The sequence below is a fragment of the Amblyraja radiata genome, chromosome 17 (genome assembly GCF_010909765.2).
Source record: "Amblyraja radiata isolate CabotCenter1 chromosome 17, sAmbRad1.1.pri, whole genome shotgun sequence".
Lineage (NCBI taxonomy): Eukaryota > Metazoa > Chordata > Chondrichthyes > Rajiformes > Rajidae > Amblyraja > Amblyraja radiata.
Window position 1 is genome coordinate 9636639 of NC_045972.1, and position 20588 is coordinate 9657226.

The 20588-nt window shown below is 41.2% G+C and overlaps 1 protein-coding gene across 2 annotated transcripts in view; it reads right to left on the bottom strand.

The window, feature by feature from the left end:
- kars1 (lysyl-tRNA synthetase 1) overlaps window positions 1-18468 on the bottom strand; it is a 42777-nt gene extending 24309 nt beyond the window's left edge. The window contains exons 1-6 of one of the 2 annotated variants that reach the window (XM_033035727.1): window positions 18355-18439; window positions 11980-12166; window positions 10575-10719; window positions 5759-5924; window positions 3315-3408; window positions 1550-1736 (exon numbers count right to left, since the gene is read on the bottom strand). In XM_033035727.1, coding sequence (XP_032891618.1) covers window positions 1550-1736; window positions 3315-3408; window positions 5759-5924; window positions 10575-10719; window positions 11980-12122 — 735 coding nt within the window. In that variant the 5' untranslated portion in view covers window positions 12123-12166; window positions 18355-18439. Of the gene's footprint in view, window positions 1-1549; window positions 1737-3314; window positions 3409-5758; window positions 5925-10574; window positions 10720-11979; window positions 12167-18354 lie in introns of both variants that reach the window. The other variant, XM_033035728.1, reaches the window with a different exon arrangement.
- Between the last annotated feature and the right edge of the window lie 2120 nt (window positions 18469-20588).

Sequence of the window (20588 nt, forward strand, 5' to 3'; positions counted from 1 at the left end):
GGACCCTCTACCTCAGCACCATATTCCAGATCCCTCATCAAACCACTTTTTGTCTATCTACTTTCTTCTTAAATATATTATGCTGTTTAACCTCTACAGCAATTTGGTAGAATTCCAGTTTTATTAGCCTCAGTGTGAAGAGATTTCTCATCTTAGTCCTTAATGCCTTTCCCCTTAGCCTGAGACAGTGCCCATCCTTCTTCGAGACTACAGCTAGAGAAACATTTTTCCATCAACTAGTTTGCCAAAGGAGACCTTGTTACAACATAACAACACGGTTATTTATAATGATTCACGGGAGTTTTTGTGTGCAGAGGGAAAACATTTTTTTTCCACCAACGCTTTGTGAGGTTCAAGCATTGAATGCACTTAAACAGAAGGAAGATAAATTTGAAAGATTGGGCAATTGAGGACTACAGGCAACACGCCCAGAAGAGCAATTGAGGCCATGATCATAGTAAATGACAGGGCAGGCTTTAGGGGCCAGGTGGCCTACTCCAACTCCTATGTTTGTGTGATTTTACCCTGTGTCTAAATTTTGTACATTTTAAATCAATTCACTCTTTCTATTCAAAACTCAGGCCGAGTAGACCCAATCTCTCCTCATATAAATCGTCCAGGAATCAGTCTGGTAATGACAACTCCAGTTATGATTACACCTTGGCCCTGTAAAACTGTTGTAAGGCATCATTGCTCCTGCACTCAAAATCTCTTGTGTTGAAGGCTATTTATCTTTTTAAATGCTTGCTGCAGCTGTATGTTTGTCTTCAGTGACTGGTGCCGAAGGACCCTCCGATTATTAATTCCCACTGTCTCACAATTTAACTAATACTGTCTTTCTGTTTTTCCTACCAAAGTGGATAACTTGACAATTATGATACATTTTATCAATCTAAACAGTGTCAGCCAAGTATTTACCCATTCACTCAATTTATCTTAATCGTTATGCAACAAATTTTGTTGATTCTCAAATGCCCTCTGAAATGAACCAGCGAGCAACTCAGTTGCAGCATAAATATGTTTATAGAAAAAAAAAAAAAAACAAATGGATCAGACAGCATCAACTTAATATCAATGTGATGGAGTTGTTTCATTGCTAATCTCTTTCCTTCCCATCTCCATTCTCCTGCCTTCTCCCCATAGCTTCTGACACTCGTACTAATCAAGAATCTATATATCTCTGCCTTAAAAATACCCATTGACTTCCAGATCTTGCAAGGCAATCTTGCAAAGACTTCCTAACAACCATTCAGTGACTAGTGAATAAAATGGGAGAGCTGCTGAGGCAGCCCAAGAGTTGTTCTCACAGAATCATTCCTGGCCTACAATGTGTCAAACATCTCCATCACGAAACCTCCTGTCTCACTAGAGCAGACGCAACAAAGCAGGTGCCTTTGGGGCCGAGGACCTTGGGCATAAACTGGGACGCTGTGGGTGTTGTAAATTCTAACAAAATATGCAAATATATACACATTTTGGCTTTGAATAATTTGAATTTTCGACCGTTTCAGCATTTCAATATAAAACCATTTTACTTCAGGACATTTACCTTATCTCGAAGTCCAAAGTGCAAGTGAGGCAACATGTGTAGGCAGGGAGCTAGTAGTTTTATCTCTTTGGGGATTATACTGAGCTCCCCCTTTTTTGTCTTTCCTGGGTTTCCTTCCACTCCAATAATATCACCACGCCGGAGCTTATTGTTGACCTTAATGAATTGCTCTTCAGATGTGTAATTTCTAAAACAATTAATTAACTCAGTTTAAATCAAAAATCACAATAAGATACTAAAAATAATTCACACCTTTCATTCTATTCTCAACTTCCCAGTTTACCAATTTCCCAGTAGCAGGTTCCAGATTATTCCATACAAATGCATTCAACAATTTCAAGCACATTCTTTTAACTATTTTAGATGCTGGTATATTATTACACAGCAAATTAAAATATAGTTTTGTATGAAAAATCAAATATAGGTTTTGCAAGAAACAAACCAATCATCCGAAACAGTTATAGATGCACTATTTAGCTAGTTTTGAATATTTATGAACAAAAATACTGGCCATGTTTCAGGTGTAAGCATTATTTTCTTAGATAAAGATAACGGTATATTAAGGTCACAAGTGATAGGAGCAGAATTAGGCCATTCGACCTCTAGTCCAAGACTCTCCCACTAGTGGAAACATTCCCTCCACCACTCTATCCAAGCCTTTCACTATTCTGTACACTTCAATAAGGTCCTTCCACTCATTCTTCTAAATTCCAGCAAGTACAGGCCCAGTGCCGTCAAACGTTTATCATATGTTAACCCACTTATTCCTGAGATCATTCTTGTAAACCTCCTCTGGACCCTCTCCAAACACATCCTCAGATATGGTGCCCAAAATTGCTCACAATACTCCAAATGCAGCCTGACCAGTGCCTTATTGAGCCTCAGCATTACATCCCTGGTTTGTTTTTGTATTCTAGCCCTCTTGAAATAAATGCTAGCATTTGCGTTCTTTACTACCAATTCGACTAGCAGATTAACTTTTTGGGAATCCTGCACCAGCACTCCCACGTCCCTTTGCACTTCCGATTTCTGGATTCTCTCCCCATTTAGAAAATGTCAAGGCCTTTATTCATACTATCAAAATGCACGACTCCACACTTCGCTACACTATATTCCATCTGCCACATCTCTGCCCACTCTCCCAACCTGTCCAAGTCTTTCTGCAGAGGCCCTGCCTTCTCTGCGCTACCTGCCCCTTCACCTATTTTCGTAATATCCGTAATCTTGGCCACAAAGCCTTCAATCCCCCTCATCCAAATCATTAACACAGTGCCCTCCATAATGTTTGCTACAAAGACCCATCATTTATTTATTTGCCTCTGTGCTCCACAATTTGAGATTTGTAATAGAAAAAAATCACATGTGGTTAAAGTGCACATTGTCAAAAGGGCATTTTTATACATTTGGTTTCACCATGTAGAAATTACAGCCGTGTCCCTCGTGTGTGTAGGATAGTGTTAATGTGCGGGGATCGCTGGTCGGTGCGGACTCGGTGGGCCGAAGGGCCTGATTCGGGGTGTATCTCTAAACTAAACTCCTTTAATATCTCTAGTTCCTGAGGTAAAATAAAACATACTGCATCTACATGTATATTAAAACCTTCCAATAAATCAGTTTACTCCAATCTTAACATTTATTGAAATCAATTTGCATCGACATAAGCTTCATAAGTAAATGTGGCTATCCTTCTGTTGTGCTGAGTCAGTAATTAAAACAAATCTGAATAAACCAGATAGTTCAATTCTCCCAGTGTTATCCAACATACTTGGAATTTGCCATGACCTGTAGCTTGACTCCTTCACCACGGAGGTCGTAGAAAATTAATTTGGCGCCAGAGGCTCGTTTGGCATGGATGCGACCTAGAAAAGTTAAGGTACAATGTTTTCCATTGTAAGCTCACCTCGCGAAGCACACATGAGAAAGAGAAAAAGTATTTAAGTCTGGTATCTGGACTTTCCAGTCCAGAAAATAATGAATATTTACCAACTTAAATTTTTTTTTTAAACCCTGCATCCGATAAAAATACAGAATAATACATAAAATGTTGGAAGCACTCAGCAGCCAGTCAGCTTCTATGGAGACAGAAACGTAGTTGACATTTCTGATTGATAACTTTTCATCAGATCTAGGATAAGCTAGAAAGTGAATGTGTTTTAGGTTGCAGAGAAGGGTGAACTGCAGAGGGAACAAAAGGAATGTCCGTGATTGTAGCTTTTGTGTCGTTCAGTCTCATTAGGTTTCCACCTGTACCTTATGTTCTTTGCACTCACACTACTTCTCTGCAAGCCAAAACATTTCAAGTTATAAATCATGAATCTACAGCATTAAATCAATTTCTTTCTTCATTGATGATACTTGATAGGTTTCCAGCATTCTCTATTTTCATTTATCAAGTTGATTTTGTTTGTGTTTAAATTTATTGCAGAAATAATGAATAAGCAGTCATGGATTGTTAGAAAGGAAAGGAAAGATGGTTCTTTTTTCAATAAAATTATTGGATTTCAATTAGTACACAATTAGTGGACAATGATGAAGCCAATTGATTTATGGCCAACTTTGTGGTTAAGATAAGAATAGCAAATGTTCTTCACCATAAAAGGACATAGTGAACTAGTTGCGTTTTTAGGACTATTTATTTAGTCATAGATACGATACGATAGAACTTTATTTATCCCAGCAGGGAAATTAATTTGCCAACAATCATAAAAAACACAAAATACATGAAACATGAAATTAAAGTGACGAGTAGTAAGGCTTTGGGGATGTGCAAAGATTGAGGAGGTGGGGGTCAGTCTCAATCTATTCCACGACAGAAGGGGGAGGAGTTGTAAAGTTTGATAGCCACAGAAGAAGGATCTCATGTGGCATTCTGTCCTGCATCTTGGTGGAACAAGTCTGTTGCTGAATGTGCTCCTCAGGTTGACCAGTGTGTCATGGAGGGGGTGAGCTGTGTTGTCCAGGAAGTATCCTCCCTTTCAAGACCGCCTCCCAAGAATCCAACTCCGCCCCCAGGACAGAGCCAGCCTTCCTGAGTTTGTGGATCCTATTGGCATTCGCAGCCTTCGCCCTGCTGCCCCAGCACACGGCAGCGAAGATGATGGCACTGGCTACCACCGATTGGTAGAACATCTGCAGCATTTCACTGCAGACGTTGAAAAAGCAGAGCCTTTTCAAAAAGTGCAGGCGGCTCTGTCCCTTCTTGTACAGGGCCTCAGCATTCCTGGACCAGTCCAGTTTACTGTCCAGGTACACTCCCAGGTATTTATACTCCCTGGTAAACTGCACATCCACACCATTGATGGAGACGGGACAGGGGTGTTCCCCTCCTCCTAAAGTCCATCATCAACTCCTTGGTCTTAGTGTCTGTATAGAGCGATACAGTGTGGAGACAGGCTCACAACAGCCAATATGTCCCAGCTACACTAGTCCCACCTGCTTGTGTTTGGTCCATATTCCTCCAAAACTGTTCAATCTATGTACCTGTCTAACTGTTCCTTAAACGTTGGGATAGTCCCAGCTTCAACTACCTCCTCTGGCAGCTTGTTCCATATATCCACCACCCTTCGTGTGAAAACGTTACCCCTCAGATTCCTATTAAATCTTTTTCCCCTTCACCTTAAATCTATGTAACCTACCCTGGGCAAGAAACTCTGTTCATCTACCCGATCTATTCCTCTCATAATTTTATACAGTGCTATAAGATCACCCCCTCATCCTCCTGCGCTCCAGGGAATAAGGTCCCAGCCTACTTAACTTCGCCCAGACCCTCCAGTCCTGGCAAAACATCCTCATAACATCCTGTTTGTTCATCCCCACTACAAAATACAGCTTTTTACTTCCATGTTAACTAAGTTACTAAACTTAATTTCTCTAGTTACCATGGAGGGACTTAAACTGGCATGCCATTGTTTATTGCAAAGGGATTGCAGTTTAAGAATAGGAAGATTTTGTTACAGTTGTACAGGCGTTGGTGAGGTCACACCTGGAATGCTGGTCATCTTATGTCAAAAAAGCATATATACCATTGAAAGGAAACCCCAATGCCACTGTATTACTACTCCAGTAACTTAACCAAGGGTCCTTTTCAGGTAATGACAGGGCTCCATCACAAGAACTGATTGTAACCCAAACAGTTGACATGTCAGAAATGTGGTCCCAACTAAAATCTTTGAGTAAAACAAAGGAAAGATGCTATTTTGAAAATCTTACCTGCCAAGGTCAAATTAATATTAGCGAGATGGTCACCAGGCTGCAGATAATTATACTTTTCAATGAACTCTGTTAAGGAGAGATCGACATGGAATTTATGAGGATATGGATCCTCTTCAGTGCCCTTCAGTTGCTGGATGGCCAGTGTCCGTATTTTGTAATATTGCTGAAAAGATAAAAAGATAGAGAAAACATTGCAATGTCTGACATATAATATAAACTTGGAACTTTGTAAACTTGCACTACAACAAAAATGTTCTGAAGAATAATCAGAATTGTGGGTTGCGAGCCAAATGAACAGATTCTAGAAAGATGGCCAAAGGTTCAGTCAAATAGCCAGATTTAAAGGGTGATGTTAAGGGAGAATAGCAACTTGTACAGAGATATTTAGTTATGGATTTTTATAATGTAGGATCAATGTCAATATCTATGGTGCGCAATTTTTTTTAATCAATTGAGAAACACAAATAATAGGAAGAGAGACAAGACTCTAGGAGAAGGAGATTTAGTGGGGAGGAGGTTAATGGACTCAAGTATTTGAACACCAGAAAATAGGAGTTCCTCAACCCTAATTCCGCTTCTATGTCAGTTCACCGTGAGCCTTAATCCCTCAGTCTTTCACATATGCATCTTGGGTGTAAAGGGCCGGTCCCACCAGCATGCGACTGCATGCGGCTAGCGCGACCTAACGTGGTCGCTTGAGTCGTACGGCCTTGCAGGGCCGGTCCCACTTCGATCGTCGGAGCTGTATGGAGTTGTGCGGGGCTGGTCCCGACATCGCGCCGGGCTCCGAAAAACTGACCGTGTTCAAAAATTGCGCTCGGCAAAGGCCTGTCGGCCCACACCTGCATTGAGGCCATACGCAGCGCCTCGACGCCGTACGCCTAGCGTGTGACGTTGTGCGATGATGTCACCGCCCGGCGTGCCGTTGCGCGATGACGTAACCGCCCCATGCCGTGCGACGTCCAAATTCAGTCGACCCGCCTCCTGCCCAGCTGATTGGTGAGCATGATGTCGGGACCAGCCCCGCACAACTCCAGACGGCTCCGTGGTTGGAAGTGGGACCGGCCCCGCGAGGCCGTACGCCTCAAGCCACCACGTTTGATCGCGCTAGATGCATGCAATCACATGCTGGTGGGACAGGCCCTTAACCATCACTCTCAAGGGCAGAGATTCCAGAAATTCACTGCCATCTAAGCAAAGACATTTCTGTACATCTCAGTTTTAAATAGATGGTCCCTTATTTTGAAGCTACGTCCTCTTGTTTCTGACTCTTCTGCTCGTGGAAACATCTCAACACCTAACTTGTAAACCCTCTTCGGATATTATGTTTCAATAAAATCACCCCATTGCCTCCAATGCTACCATAACTTTTTTCAGATAAGGAAACCAAAACTATGTGAGCTGTTCTAGGTGCGGCCTCACCAACTGCAACAAAAACTCCCCATCAATTAAAACTTTCACAATAAAGGTCAATGTATTGTTTGCCTTTGTATGGATTTGTTGGACCAGCCTGCTAATTTTTTTTTATGATTAGAGCACATAGATCTCTGAACTGCACGCATTTGCAATCTCTCTTCATTCAAATAACCACCTGCCTTTTGATTCCTCTTACGGACAAATTTCTGCATATTAAACCATTTGCCAATTTCCTCGCAATCACTCCATCTATTTAAATTTGTTGCAGAATCACAATGTCCTCACCACAACATAGCTTTCCACATATTTTCACATCATCTGCAAAATTGGAATCCTTACATTTTGTTCCCTCCCCCAGGTTATTAATGCAAATAAAAAGTGACGGCCAAAAGTAGACCCCCAAGGTACTCCACTGGTTATGTCCCTTCCACCTGACAAGGGCTAGATTTATTTGTTTTCAATGCGCGGGCCAGTTCTCAATCCATACTACTACGCTTCCTACAACACCTTGGATTGCACATGCAGCAGCCTCTGCAGTGGCATCTCATCAACTGTTGTTTGGAAATCTAAATACACAACATTAAATACATTAACTCTCCCAGTTGCATCCTCAAAGAAATTGAGCAAATACGCCAAACATGATTTACCTTTCATAAAACCGCAGACAAGGTTTGATTATATTCAACAATGCATTTTGAAAAGTATAAACCAATGGGTTCACTCTCTCTGCAACAAATCCTTTAAAATACTTGAACCATGTGGACCTGTCAATTTGTCTGCCTCTGTACTCCACAATTTGAGATTTGTAATAGGAAAAAAAAAATCACATGTGGTTAAAGTGCACATCGTCAGATTTTAATAAGGCCATTTTTATATATTTTGGTTTCAACATCTAGAAATTACAGCAATGTTTGTACATAGTCCCCCTATTTCAGGGCACCATAATTTGGGACACCGCAATGTTATGTAATTGAAAGTAGTCATGCTTAGTATTTTGTTGCATATCCTTTGCATGCAATGACTGCTTGAAGTCTGCGATTCATGGACATCACCAGTTGCTGGGTGTCTTCTCTGGTGATGCTCTGCCAGGCAATCTTTAGCTTATGCTTGTTTTGTGGGCTAGTCCCCTTCAATTTTCTCTTCAGCATATAAAAGGCAGACTCAATTGGGTTCAGATTGGGTGATTGACGGCCACTCAAGAAGTTACAATTTTTTAGCTTTGAAAAACTCCTTTGTTGCTTTAGCAGTATGTTTGGGATCATTGTCTTGCTGTAGAATGAACTGTCGGCCTATGAGTTTTGAGGCATTTGTTTGAACTTGAACAGATAGGATGTGTCTATACACTTCACAATTCATTATGCTACTACCATCAGTAGTTGTATCATCAATGAAAATAAGTGATCCAGTACCTTCAGCAGCCATACATGCCCAGATCATAACACCCCCACCACCGTGTTTCACAGAAGAGGTGGTATGCTTTGGATCTTGGGCAGTTCCTTCCCTCCTCCATACTTTGCTCTTGCCATCTCTCTGATATGTTAATCTTCATCTCATCTGTCCACAAGACCTTTTTCCAGAACTGTGGTTGCTCTTTTAAATACTGCTTGGCAAACTGTAACCTGGCCATCCTATTTTTGCAGCTAACCAGTGGTTTGCATCTTGCAGTGTAGCCTCTGTTCATGAAGTTTTCTTGCAGACAGTGGTCATTGACAAATCCACACCTGACTCCTGAAGAGTGTTTCTAATCTGTCAGACAGGTGTTTGGGGATGTTTCTTTATTATAGAGAGAGTTCTTCTGTCATCAGCTGTGGAGGTCGTCCTTGGCCTGCCAGTCCCTTTGCGATTAGTAAGCTCACCAGTGCTCTCTTTCTTCTTAATGCTGTTCCAAACAGTTGATTTAGGTAAGTAATGTTTGGCTGATGTCTCTAACTGTTTTATTCTTGTTTCTTGTTTCTCAGTCTCATAATGGCTTCTTTGACTTTCATTTGCACAGCTTTGGTCCTCATGTTGATAAACAACAATAAAAAATTCCAAAGGTGATGGAAAGACTGGAGGAAAGATTAGGTGCTGAGAGCTCTCTTATACCTGCATTAAGGAGGCATTTAAACACACCTGAGCAATTACAAACACCTGTGAAGCCATGTGTCTCAAACATTATGGTGCCCTGAAATGGGGGGACTATGTATAAATACTGCTGTAATTTCTACATGGTGAAACCAAAATGTATAAAAATTGCCTTTATTGAAATCTGACAATGTGCACTTTAACCACATGTGATTTTTTCTATAACAAATCTCAAATTGTGGAGTTCAGAGACAAATAAATAAATGATGAGTCTTTGCCCCAAACATTATGGAAAGTACTGTATGACTTTGTTCCCCTGCTAATCATAATTACAACCCATGCCAATTCTATAATGCAATCCACCGTCTCTACATCACAGATCAACAAGGATATGTTCTCAACCCTCTATTATACTCCTTCTACACTCATGACTGTGCAGCCGAATACTAATCCAACTCAATCTACAAGTTTGCAGATGGGACCACCGTAGTGGGCCAGATATCGAATAATTACGAGACAGAGTACAGAAAGGAGATTGAGAACATTGAAACTTGGGGCCCAGACAACAACCTCTCCCTCGATGTCAGCAAAGCAAAGGAGATAGTGAGGAGATAGTGATTTACTTCAGGAAGCAAAGCGGTACACACCGTCTGTGTTGATAGTTACTAGAGATGAATATCACCAGTAATTTGTCCTGGGCCAGCTACGTTGAATCTAAGGCCAAGAAAGCACACCAATGCCTCTACTTCCTGAGAAGGCTCACCGAGTTCCGCATGTCCCCAACAACTCTCACCAAGTTCTATAGGTGCGCTGTAGAAAGCATTTTATTGGGATGCATCACAGCTTGATTTGGGAACCACTCCATCCAAGACTGCAAAAAATTGCAGAGTTGTGGATGTAGTCCACACCATCACACAAACCAGCCTCCCATTGACTCCATCTACACTTCAATGGTATATCTTTGGGCTAAATGTTGTACCCTTTATCCATGCAGAGTGGATGGCATGATTGTATTTACGTTCAGTATTTTCCTTGATCGGATAGTATGCAAACAAAAGCTGTCAGTACACATGACAATAATAAACTAAACTAAACCCACCGATACAATAAAGCAATATTGATGGGAGCACAGGAACTCAAAATTGGCAAAGTACTGTACAGAAGAGTTATTGTCAATGTTGATTCAATCAATCAAGTTTAAACTAGTCCCCATCATATTCTAGTTTCCTCCATTATATCCTTCCAATATCACAAATACATTTAACCAATATTTAGACTGCCCCTTCTCTGAAGGTTATTGAGTTAAGATTTTTTTTAGAATTCTTATACTGACATTAGGATCAAGAGTCTCTTCATCTCCACCAAAGCAGATTTCGTCATTTTCTTCATCTTTGGGAGCTTCCCTTTCAGCCAATTCTTTCGTTTTGATTTCCTTCTCAGCAGCTTTCTTCTCTGCTTTCATTCGCCTTTTCTGCTCACTAGAGATTAGACCAGGAAAACACAAGATATGGTCACAAGTGTTCCTACGTCAACATTGCATTTTAAAACTCAGAATAAATTGGATTTATACAATCTATACAAGTAGCTGCAATGCTCCCTATACATTACAGTTAATAAACATAATAGAAATGTTTGAAAACATTTATCTAGACAGAAGTTATTGCAGTGTTTTGCAAATATAAAATGATTCAATTAAATGTTATTTTTAGTTGTCATTTAAATTAAAACATTAAATTAAAGGCATTTGTAATTTTCAAACAAAATAACTAAACTGCTGGAACTCAGTGGAAAAAAGCAAAACTTGTAAATTGAATATATAATAAATATTAAATATCACCTCTGAAAAAATATTAAAAAGTTGCAATCTACAGTGAAGATCAGAAAAGGAGATGGAAACTTAAACTAGATAACGACTAACACGTAATGGTAGATTACTCCAATTTTAGAATGTAAATCATGCCTGGAATAATTAGAAATGAAAAATCAAAGTTAGACGTTCAAATCTTCAAATCGTGGCTATGTAATTTCATATCAATGCAAAGGAAAATACATTATATTACTTTTATCCCAAACTATTTTGCTCTATGTGCTCCATAATATGCACTATGGGCAAAAATTGAAGAGGTAAGCATTCAGTCTATTAACCACTGTTACATTTGTGTGTCAATAAATGAAATACTGCACAAAACATAACATCAATAAGTTTATTATTGAAAATAAATTGGATAATATTGCAGGTGATTTACTCAAACATAGAACAACGATAAACAGCAGTTTAAATAGGTATTTGTAAGTTGTGTTGTTTATCCAACTATTACTATCTCACCTAATCACTCTCCACGTTCACACAAGTTCTACATTATCCCACTCTCGCACCACTCCGATACATTAATTGAAATTTACAGAGGTCAATTAACCTACAAACCCGTACATCTTTCGGGTGTGGGAGGAAACCAGAGTATCCAAAGAAAAACCACGTATGTGGTCATAGAGGGAACATGCAAACTCCGCAGACATCACTCATGGTCAGGATCGAACCTGACTCGCTGGCACTGTGAGGCAGCAGCTCTACCAACTGCGCCACAATTCCATTGTGTCAAAACAATGTCTAATTCCACTTCATGCCCATAAGGTTTCTATTCCCATTCAGGGCAATTTAAATGCTCATTTATGATGAAGAAAGGTTGGCTACTTGAACAAATTGAGATCGTCAAATCATGAAACAAAGTACTACCAACCTTTTTTCATCATGTAGTCTCTTCTGGAAAAGAGCAGTAAAGGAAGCAAATTGGTGCATTGGCACCTTCCCCCATTGACCCCTGACCTTGCAGATTTCGGCCATCTGCAACCCAAGAAGCCTAAGCATGGTGCTGGCCATCATAATGAACTGTCACAGTCTTGTCTCATTTACAAAGCACTTAATACCTAATAAAAGAAAGATAGATAGTATCAGACTATTAACGCTCAAACCAGTGATTGCTCAAAATATAATTACCTGTAAAGTGAGCCTTTGAACTCTGATTCCAGCATTGTTTTATGTTACTGTTCGAAAAATGTGCAGGAAAAGTGGAAGTAATGAACAGGTCGGGCAGCATTTGCGCAAAGAAAAAAGAGTTAATGTTTCAGATTTAACAAAATTGGCTCTACAGGATAGCTTCTCCCTCAAGCTAACATATTTTATGCTCCGTACACTAATATCAAATAGCACCGTGGAGTGTGTTGGGTAGCCAGTCCATTCTGCATGCCTAGATGGTGCAATGTGAAGCCTGAACCACCAGGCCCAAAGCTGCTTGCAATCCCTGTCAGGGCCACCTGCAGCAACTGTTCACCACTAATGCTGTAATTTATCAAATCACCAGAAAATATTAAGATACATGGAAGGCAAAAAAAGAATGATGTAATGGTTGGTAATAGAAGGGCAAGAAGATTTGCGTTGACAGCTGAATAAAGTACTGTTTATTTTATTGGTATCATTCCTGAACATAAAATCCAGAGAGAAAAGGGCTGTTGAGTTGTTGAGTCAACCCCCTTTTAGCAGCTTGCTGTGAACAGGCTGGCTTTCTCGTCATTTTGAATTTGCAGAAGATCCATCACAAACTTTATTTTTGAGGCAGCTTCTTTCAACATATTCTTTCAATATCAAAAAAAAACTTAAAAATTCAGTCCCATCAAAATATATTCAAACTGAAACTAAAAAAATTAAAATGTCAGAGCCTACAATTATAAAACATTGTAATGACACAGCTGAAATATGGTGTGCAGTTCTGGTTGCCACACTATAGGAAGAATGTGATTACATTAGAAAGGACGCAAAGGAAATTCACAGTATGATGCATCTAACAGGGTATGAATTGCTTGGTTATGAGTGATTGGATGGGCTTGGTTCATTTTCTTTGGAGCCGAGGAGGCTTCAGGGGAATCTGATGGAGGTATACAAAATTATGAAGGTATCAATGTGTATAGACGAGAGTCACAAGTAATTGCAGGTGCTGATTTCTGTAGCAAAACACAAAGTGCTGGAGGAACTCAGTAATTAAGCCAGCATCTGGACAGGGAATGGAAAGACACCTTTTCAGGCTGAGGCCCTTCTTCAGACTGATTGGATTACATTAGAGAAAGCTGGAAAAGAAAGGACCAAGCCTGCCATGTGATAGGTGGATAAAGATGAGGGGGGAAGAGGTGCATTGGCATACGGGTGGAATAAATGAAAAGGAGGCAAAGGATGTCAGATCAGAAGAGAAAGAGTGAAAAGTAAAAATGGAAAGATGAATATTGATGGAAGGAGGCAAGAGGAGATATAAAAAGGAAATGTGGAACTCGAGGATGGGAGATGAGTGTACAAAGAAGGGAAAGAAGATGGTGGGATAAAAGTGTGTGTTCTGCAAGAGGGGGGGGGGGGGGAGAGAGAGAGAGATGAACTGGAAAAAGATGGGCAGTATTACTTAAAATTAGAGAATACAATGCTCATACTGTTAGGTTGTAAGCTTCCCCAGTGGAATATGAGATGCTATTCCTCCAGTTTGCAAGTGGCTTCACACGGGAAATAGAGGAGATTTGATGTGGGAATGGCGTGGGGAGGTTAAATGTTTAGCAACCAAGAAATCCAGCAGATCTTGCTAGACAGTGCTAGTGTTCAGCAAAACGGTTGCCTGGTCTACTCTTGGTCTCGCCGATGCAAAGGAAGTCACATTGGCAGCACCGAGTGCAATATGCAAAGTGCACGTGAACCTCTGTCTCACCTGGAAGAGCCACTGGGATCTCTGGATGGAAGCAAGAGACGTGTGGAGATACATCTCCTGCAGAAGCCGGGGAATAATGTACGGTAGGATCAGACAGATTGGGTGAGAAAGATTGAGTGAACCAAGGAGTTGCAGAGGGAGTCTCAATGGAGAGGGGAAAGGTGTAGGGACGGTAAGTTGTGTTTAGTGGTGAGAGCGCATTAAAGGTAGTTGAAATGTTAGAGATGATATGTCAGATGCAGAGGCTGGTGGGATAAAAAGGATAGGACCAGGGGAACTCTATAATTATTCTGTCTGGGGGAGGGATGCGAGAGCAAAGCTACAGGACAGAGGAGAGGGCTCACGCGCACCTCTTCAAACCTCGTCTTTTTCCCCATGATGGAGGTATCTGAGACTTGTCATAGATTAAAGTGGGTCATCAGAGGTTTGGAAATGGCCCTTTTCTTGATCTCTGTTTCCATCAGAGGTCAGAATATCGACTGACAAAGAGTACAAATCAACCAACTCCCAGTTGTCTGGATACACCTCCTCCCTCTCTGTTTCTTGCAAAGATGTTATCCCCCTACTGTTAATTTCTCTGCCACCGTCGCATTGTGCTTGGTCCATCAAGGCATACTGAATTCCCAGATGCTAATCATTTTATCTCCCCTTTCCATACTGACCTTTTTGTCCTGGACCTTCATCATTGTATGGCCAAACACAAACTGGAGGAACACCACCTCAGAGTCAGCTCATACAGCACGGAAACAGGCCCTTCGGCCCAACCTGCCCATGCCAACCAAGATGCTCCATCTACACTAGACCCACCTGCCGGCATTTCGCCTGTATCCCTCTAAACCTTTCCTATCCATGTACCTATTTAAGTGTCTATTAAATGCCGTTATAGTACCTGACTCAAAATCAAGTGTCTATTAAATGCCGTTATAGTACCTGACTCAACTACCTCCTTTGGCAGCTCATGCCATGTACCCACCACCCTCTGTGTGAAAGTTGTCCCTCAGGTTCCTATTACATTTTACCCCTCTCGCCATAAATCTATGTCCCCTGGTTCTGATTCCCCTACTCCAGGTAAAAGACTGTGCATTTACCCTATCTATCCCGCTCATGATCTTACACACTCCTATAACATCACCCCTCATCTTCCTGCACTCCAAGGAATAAAGTCCAAGCCTACCCAATCACTCCCTACAGCTCAGGCCCGCAAGTCCTGGCAACACCCTCGTAAATCTTCTCTGCATTCTCTGCATTCGTTCCAACTTAACGACTTCCTTCCTGTAGCAGGATAAACAAAACTGAATATAATACTGCAAATAGGGACCAACATCTTCTACAAACAGTAACATAACATCCCTACTTCTATACTCAACAGACACAAAAAGCTGGAGTAACTCAGCGGGTCAGAGAGCCTCTCTGGAAAAAAGGAATAGGTGACATTTTGGGTTGAGAACCTTCTTCAGACTCAACATCCTGACTAATGAATTTCAATATAGCAAAAGCCTTCTTGACAACCCTATCTATCTGTGACACCACTATCAAGGAACTACAGAGCCTTCCATAATGTTTGGGACAAAGACCCATCATTTATTTATTTGCCTCTGTACTCCACAATTTGACATTTGTAATAGAAAAAAAATCACATGTGGTTAAAATGTAGATTGTCAGATGCTATTAAAGGGTATTTTTATACATTTTGGTTTCACCATGTAGAAATTACAGCTATGTTTATACATAGTCCCCCCATTTCAGGGCACCATAATGTTTGGGACACATGACTTCACAGTTGTTTCGAATGGCTCAGATGTGTTTAATTGCCTCCTTAATACAAGTATAAGATAACTCTCAGCACCTAGTCTTTCCTCCAGTCTTTCCATCGCCTTTGGAAACTTTTATTGCTATTAAACAACATGAGGATCAAAGTTGTGCCAATGAAAGTCAAAGAAGCAATTATGAGACTGAGAAACAAGAATAAAGAGACATCAGCTAAACCTTAGGCTTACCAAAATCAACCGTTTGGGACATCATTAAGAAAAAAGAGCACTGGTGAGTTTACTAATCACAAATGGACTGGCAGGCCAAGGAAGACCTCCACAGCCGATTGTCAGAATTCTCTCTATTAATCCCCAAACACCTGTCCGACAGATCAGAAACATTCAGGTCGGGTGTGGATTTGTCAGTGACCACTGTCCACAGAAAACTTCATGAACCACAATACAGAGGCTACACTGCAAGATGCAAACCACTGGTTAGCCCCCAAAAAAAGGATGGCCAGGTTACAGTTTGCCAAGAAGTACTTAAAAGAGCAACCACAGTCCTGGAAAAAGGTCTTGTGACAGATGACACTATACGAGTTTACCCAAGAGCTCTCCCGAGTTAAAAAAAATAAATCAAACTCGTGGTAAGTACTTAGAATGTATGTAGCGGGTACGTCGGAGCTCGGGACATTTCTTTGCAGCTCGTAACGCCAATGGCAGGTACTCGGGAAACGCGGTCAGCTCATGAAGCTTTTTCAACAGTGTGAAAAATGTCCACGAGAGCCCCGAGTACCTATCGTAATTCTCTGAGTTCGAATCAGGGGAAACTCGGGAGAACTCTTGAATTACCTCGTACAGTGGTTATATATCAGAGTGATGGCAAGTGCAAAGTAGGGAGGAGAGAAGGAACTGCCTAAGAAACATCATGGTGGGGGTGTTTTGGCCTGGGCATGTATGGTTGCTGAAGATACTGGTTCACTTATCTTCATTGATGATACAACTGCATATGGTAGTAGCATAATGAACCCATCTCCTTCCTACAGAGCGTAACCAGAACTGTGCACAATACTCCAAGTACAGTCTAACTACGTTTTGCAAAGTTGTGACAAAACCTCCAAACTTTTATAATCTGTGCCCTGACCCAATGAGGAAAACATGTCAAATGCATTCTTCACCTCCCTATCCATGTTACCACATGGAAAACAGGGACTGGTACCATGAATGGATTTTAATATGTGTGGCATCATTTTCTTACCATGAATATCTTAAAATATTAAACTCTTAATATGACATAACTGAAGTCCTGAAACAAAGCAAGACCAAGAGAGGAATTACATGAATATTCACTTTTATTTCCAGTGTCAGTTGAGGCAAGAATGTTGGACACATCACCAAAATGTGGCCTATTTCTTTAAACACTGGTTGTAATTAAGGACAGTATATCATCCAGTGAGGAACTCACAATCTGACTCCCTTTCTACCATCTGTAGGAGAGAGCTATAGTGTGTTGGAAAACAGCCCTCTTGCCTACATCACTGCAGTCCCAAAAAGCACAAGCTAAACAGCATCCAAGATAAAAACAATGGCAATGAATGATTTTTTTAAAGCGCTGCAATGGTAGTAAATCTGAAATTAAAATAAAACACAATCCTGATACCACCACCTAGCAGCTAGAATCCTGACAACCTAGCACCTAAGCAGGCGTATAGAAACTATAACAAATGCGAATTCGAAACAAAACTCCAAATTCGAAACAAAACTCCCGATTCCGGGAATCAAAAACGAAACGAAAAATAGCGATACACTCAGCAGCAAAGATACTAGAGGACCAGTATCTTTGCTCAGCAGGGCCAGGTGGTAATTGTTCTAACCTGATCGTTGAAGTCTGTTTCTCCTTCTATGACTATTTCCTGACCTACTGGGTTTATCCATCATGTTTCTGTTCTTCTTCATGGTTAGAACTAAATACTGGAACTCCCTAGTTAACAACACTTTCACCACAACGGTCCAAGAAGGCATCAAGGGCAACTGGAGCTAGTAACGGGGGTTATTAAAAAGAACGCAAGGCTTTCAGCTGTCAAGTGAAGCCGGCAGGCTCGCAGGGTAATGTGGGATGTGTGGTTCCAGAGGTGTCGACCTCATATTTCACTTGTTATAGACACAAAATGCTGGAGTAACTCAGCGGGACAGGCAGTATCTCTGGTCGAGACCCTTCTTCAGATATTTCGCCTGGACATCTTACAACAGCGGTATGAATATAGATTTACCCTTCCAGACCTGTGTGTCTCCCTCTCCCCTGACTCAGTCTGAAGAAGGGTCTCGACCTGAAACTAAAGCCACCCATTCCTTCTCTCCACACATGCTGCCTGTCCCGCTGAGTTTCCCCATCATTTCGTCTCTATCTTCGGTGTAATTCCCTCCCCACACATCTCGCCTTCTTCCCCGGGCCGGGCCGAGGAACTACAGCCCCCGACACGCTCTCCTCTGCCGCCTGACGCAACGGCTCACCATGAGGAGGCATTGGGGGGTCGAATTTAAACCGCTGGAGAATACTGTGCCGCTCGATGATTGCTGCGTTATTCATTTCAACCGACCAGCCATAACAAAAAGCGAAGGAACTTACTTCTTGCTGAGTTTTGAGTCCCCGTCCGCCGCCGCCACCGCTGTTGCATCCGCCATGTTGGTAAGAACCGCCAACAGTGCGAGTCACCTCTCGCCCCTCCCCCTCCTCTCGCCCCTCCCCCTCCTCCCCCTCCTCTCGCTCCTCCCCCTCCTCTCGCTCCTCCCCCTCCTCTCGCTCCTCCCCCTCCTCTCGCTCCTCCCCCTCCTCTCGCTCCTCCTCCTCCTCCTCCTCTTTCCCTGCCCGGACACCGCCGTGAGAGGGCGGAGACTACTGTGTTTAGTGTAGGAAGGAACTGCAGATGTTCGTTTACACCGAAGTTACACACAAAATGCAAGAGTCAAAATGCAGCATCTCTGGAGAGGAGGAATGGGTGACCTTTCGGGTCGAGAACCTTCTGCAGATTTTTTTGATGTTCACTGTAAAACCTATCTGGCTTTCCTTGTCATTGCTTTATCTTGCGTAATGTTGAGCTGGTGATTTTGGAACTGCACTGATTAGCAATGTTACAAAATTTTGAGATTTTAAAAATCAAGTCTTTAATTTATCCCATCAGATAAAGCATAAAAAGAATTTTAATTTGACACCTAATTCACTTTCATATCTTCAGTATTAAAAACGTTATGGTCATTTTCATACTCGGAAATTGGCATCTTGTTCCCTATACGTAAGGTCACTGGGTCATAGGGCTCGACACACGGAGCCGCTAAATCCAACTGGAAGACATCCGTCACTTCCGGTATATGTTATTAATGTTAGAAACGCGTACTTTCCTACCTGTTAAAAACCGCCAAAATGTTGAATTTTTGCGCTGAAAAAATTTGTGGGGGTCGGGGTAAGTGTGAGAGACATGTACCCAACTTTAGAATTCAAAAAGTGAAGCGAAATGAAGGTATAGAGAAGCGAGAACTGAAGGGACTACAGCAGCTAAAGTGCTTGGTAAACATGAAAATATTGGGAATTATCGCGTTTGCTCACTGCATTTCATCAAGTAAGGCATTATTTGTGTTTTTCTTGATTCCTTTGGTATCTAAAAATTCTCAGAAGTGATAAATCTGGCTGTAAATTTTTCTTCAGATGCGTTTTCATTTTGTATGTAAAAACCCACTTGGGAACCATGGGCGATTAAAAAAATTACAGCCAGATTTATCACTTCTGAAACTTTTTAGATGCCAAAGTAATAAAGAAAAAACACAAATAATGCCTTAGTTGATGAAATGCAGGGAGCAAACGGCCAATGTTCGCCAAGCACTCTGGCTGTTGTTGTCCCTTGAGCTCGCTTCTATCTACTGTCATTTCTCCTCACTTTTGGAATTCTGAAGTAGGATAAATGTCTCACACGCTTATCCCGATTTCCATACTTATTTACAGCGCACAAATTGACAATTTTGGCGGGTTTTAACGGGCCCGCTACGCTGGAAACTATGGTGAGTGCCTATCTGCAGCACATCGCGTGTAATCCATTTGGAGTAACGTAGCAACAGTACGGGTCATGGGTCGTGACCCGACTGCCGTGAAACCTCCCTATTGCTTTTTCATTGACTTAACACAAAAGCTGTGATCGAGAACATTTAAAAGCCCATAACTTTCTTAAAATTTAAGAGAACTGAAAGAAATTTTCAGTTATTAAAGATTGAAGCATTCTGAAACAAATATGAAACATTCTTACTTAGATGACTTGAAATTAAAGCATATAGTTAGTTAGTTACCTAATTGTAGCTAATTACAAAATTCAATTACTAGATATAAACATCTATCCATTTCTTAAGAATAGATTAACATTTTTAAATAGCCTAAGTGTCCAAATAACATTCACACAAGAATTCAGAATATAACATAATTTTTAAATCTCATTGTCATGGGTTTATAGGCCAAATGGAAGGAATTTAATGTTTAATACCTGTAAATTAATGGCCATTTAAATCAGCTTGCGAGTGGGATTTTCTGGAACTGGACCATTTGGGACGTTGAGGTTGCAGTGATTTAGTCCCCAAATACACTGCCGGTTCGTTCGGGGACTAAATCACCGTTTCGCAACTTAAAATGTGAATTAAATACATCTTAAGAAACACTTTTATACATAAAAATAAACTACTTTCTTTTACCTGTCCCCTACATAAAATCCGGCCCCGTTGTCGGCATTGACGGCTTCAAAAGCTGATTTTAAAATCACTCCAGCGATTAACTTGTCGGGCAAATTTTTTTTAAAAACACACAGAACGGCTGTCGGAACGATT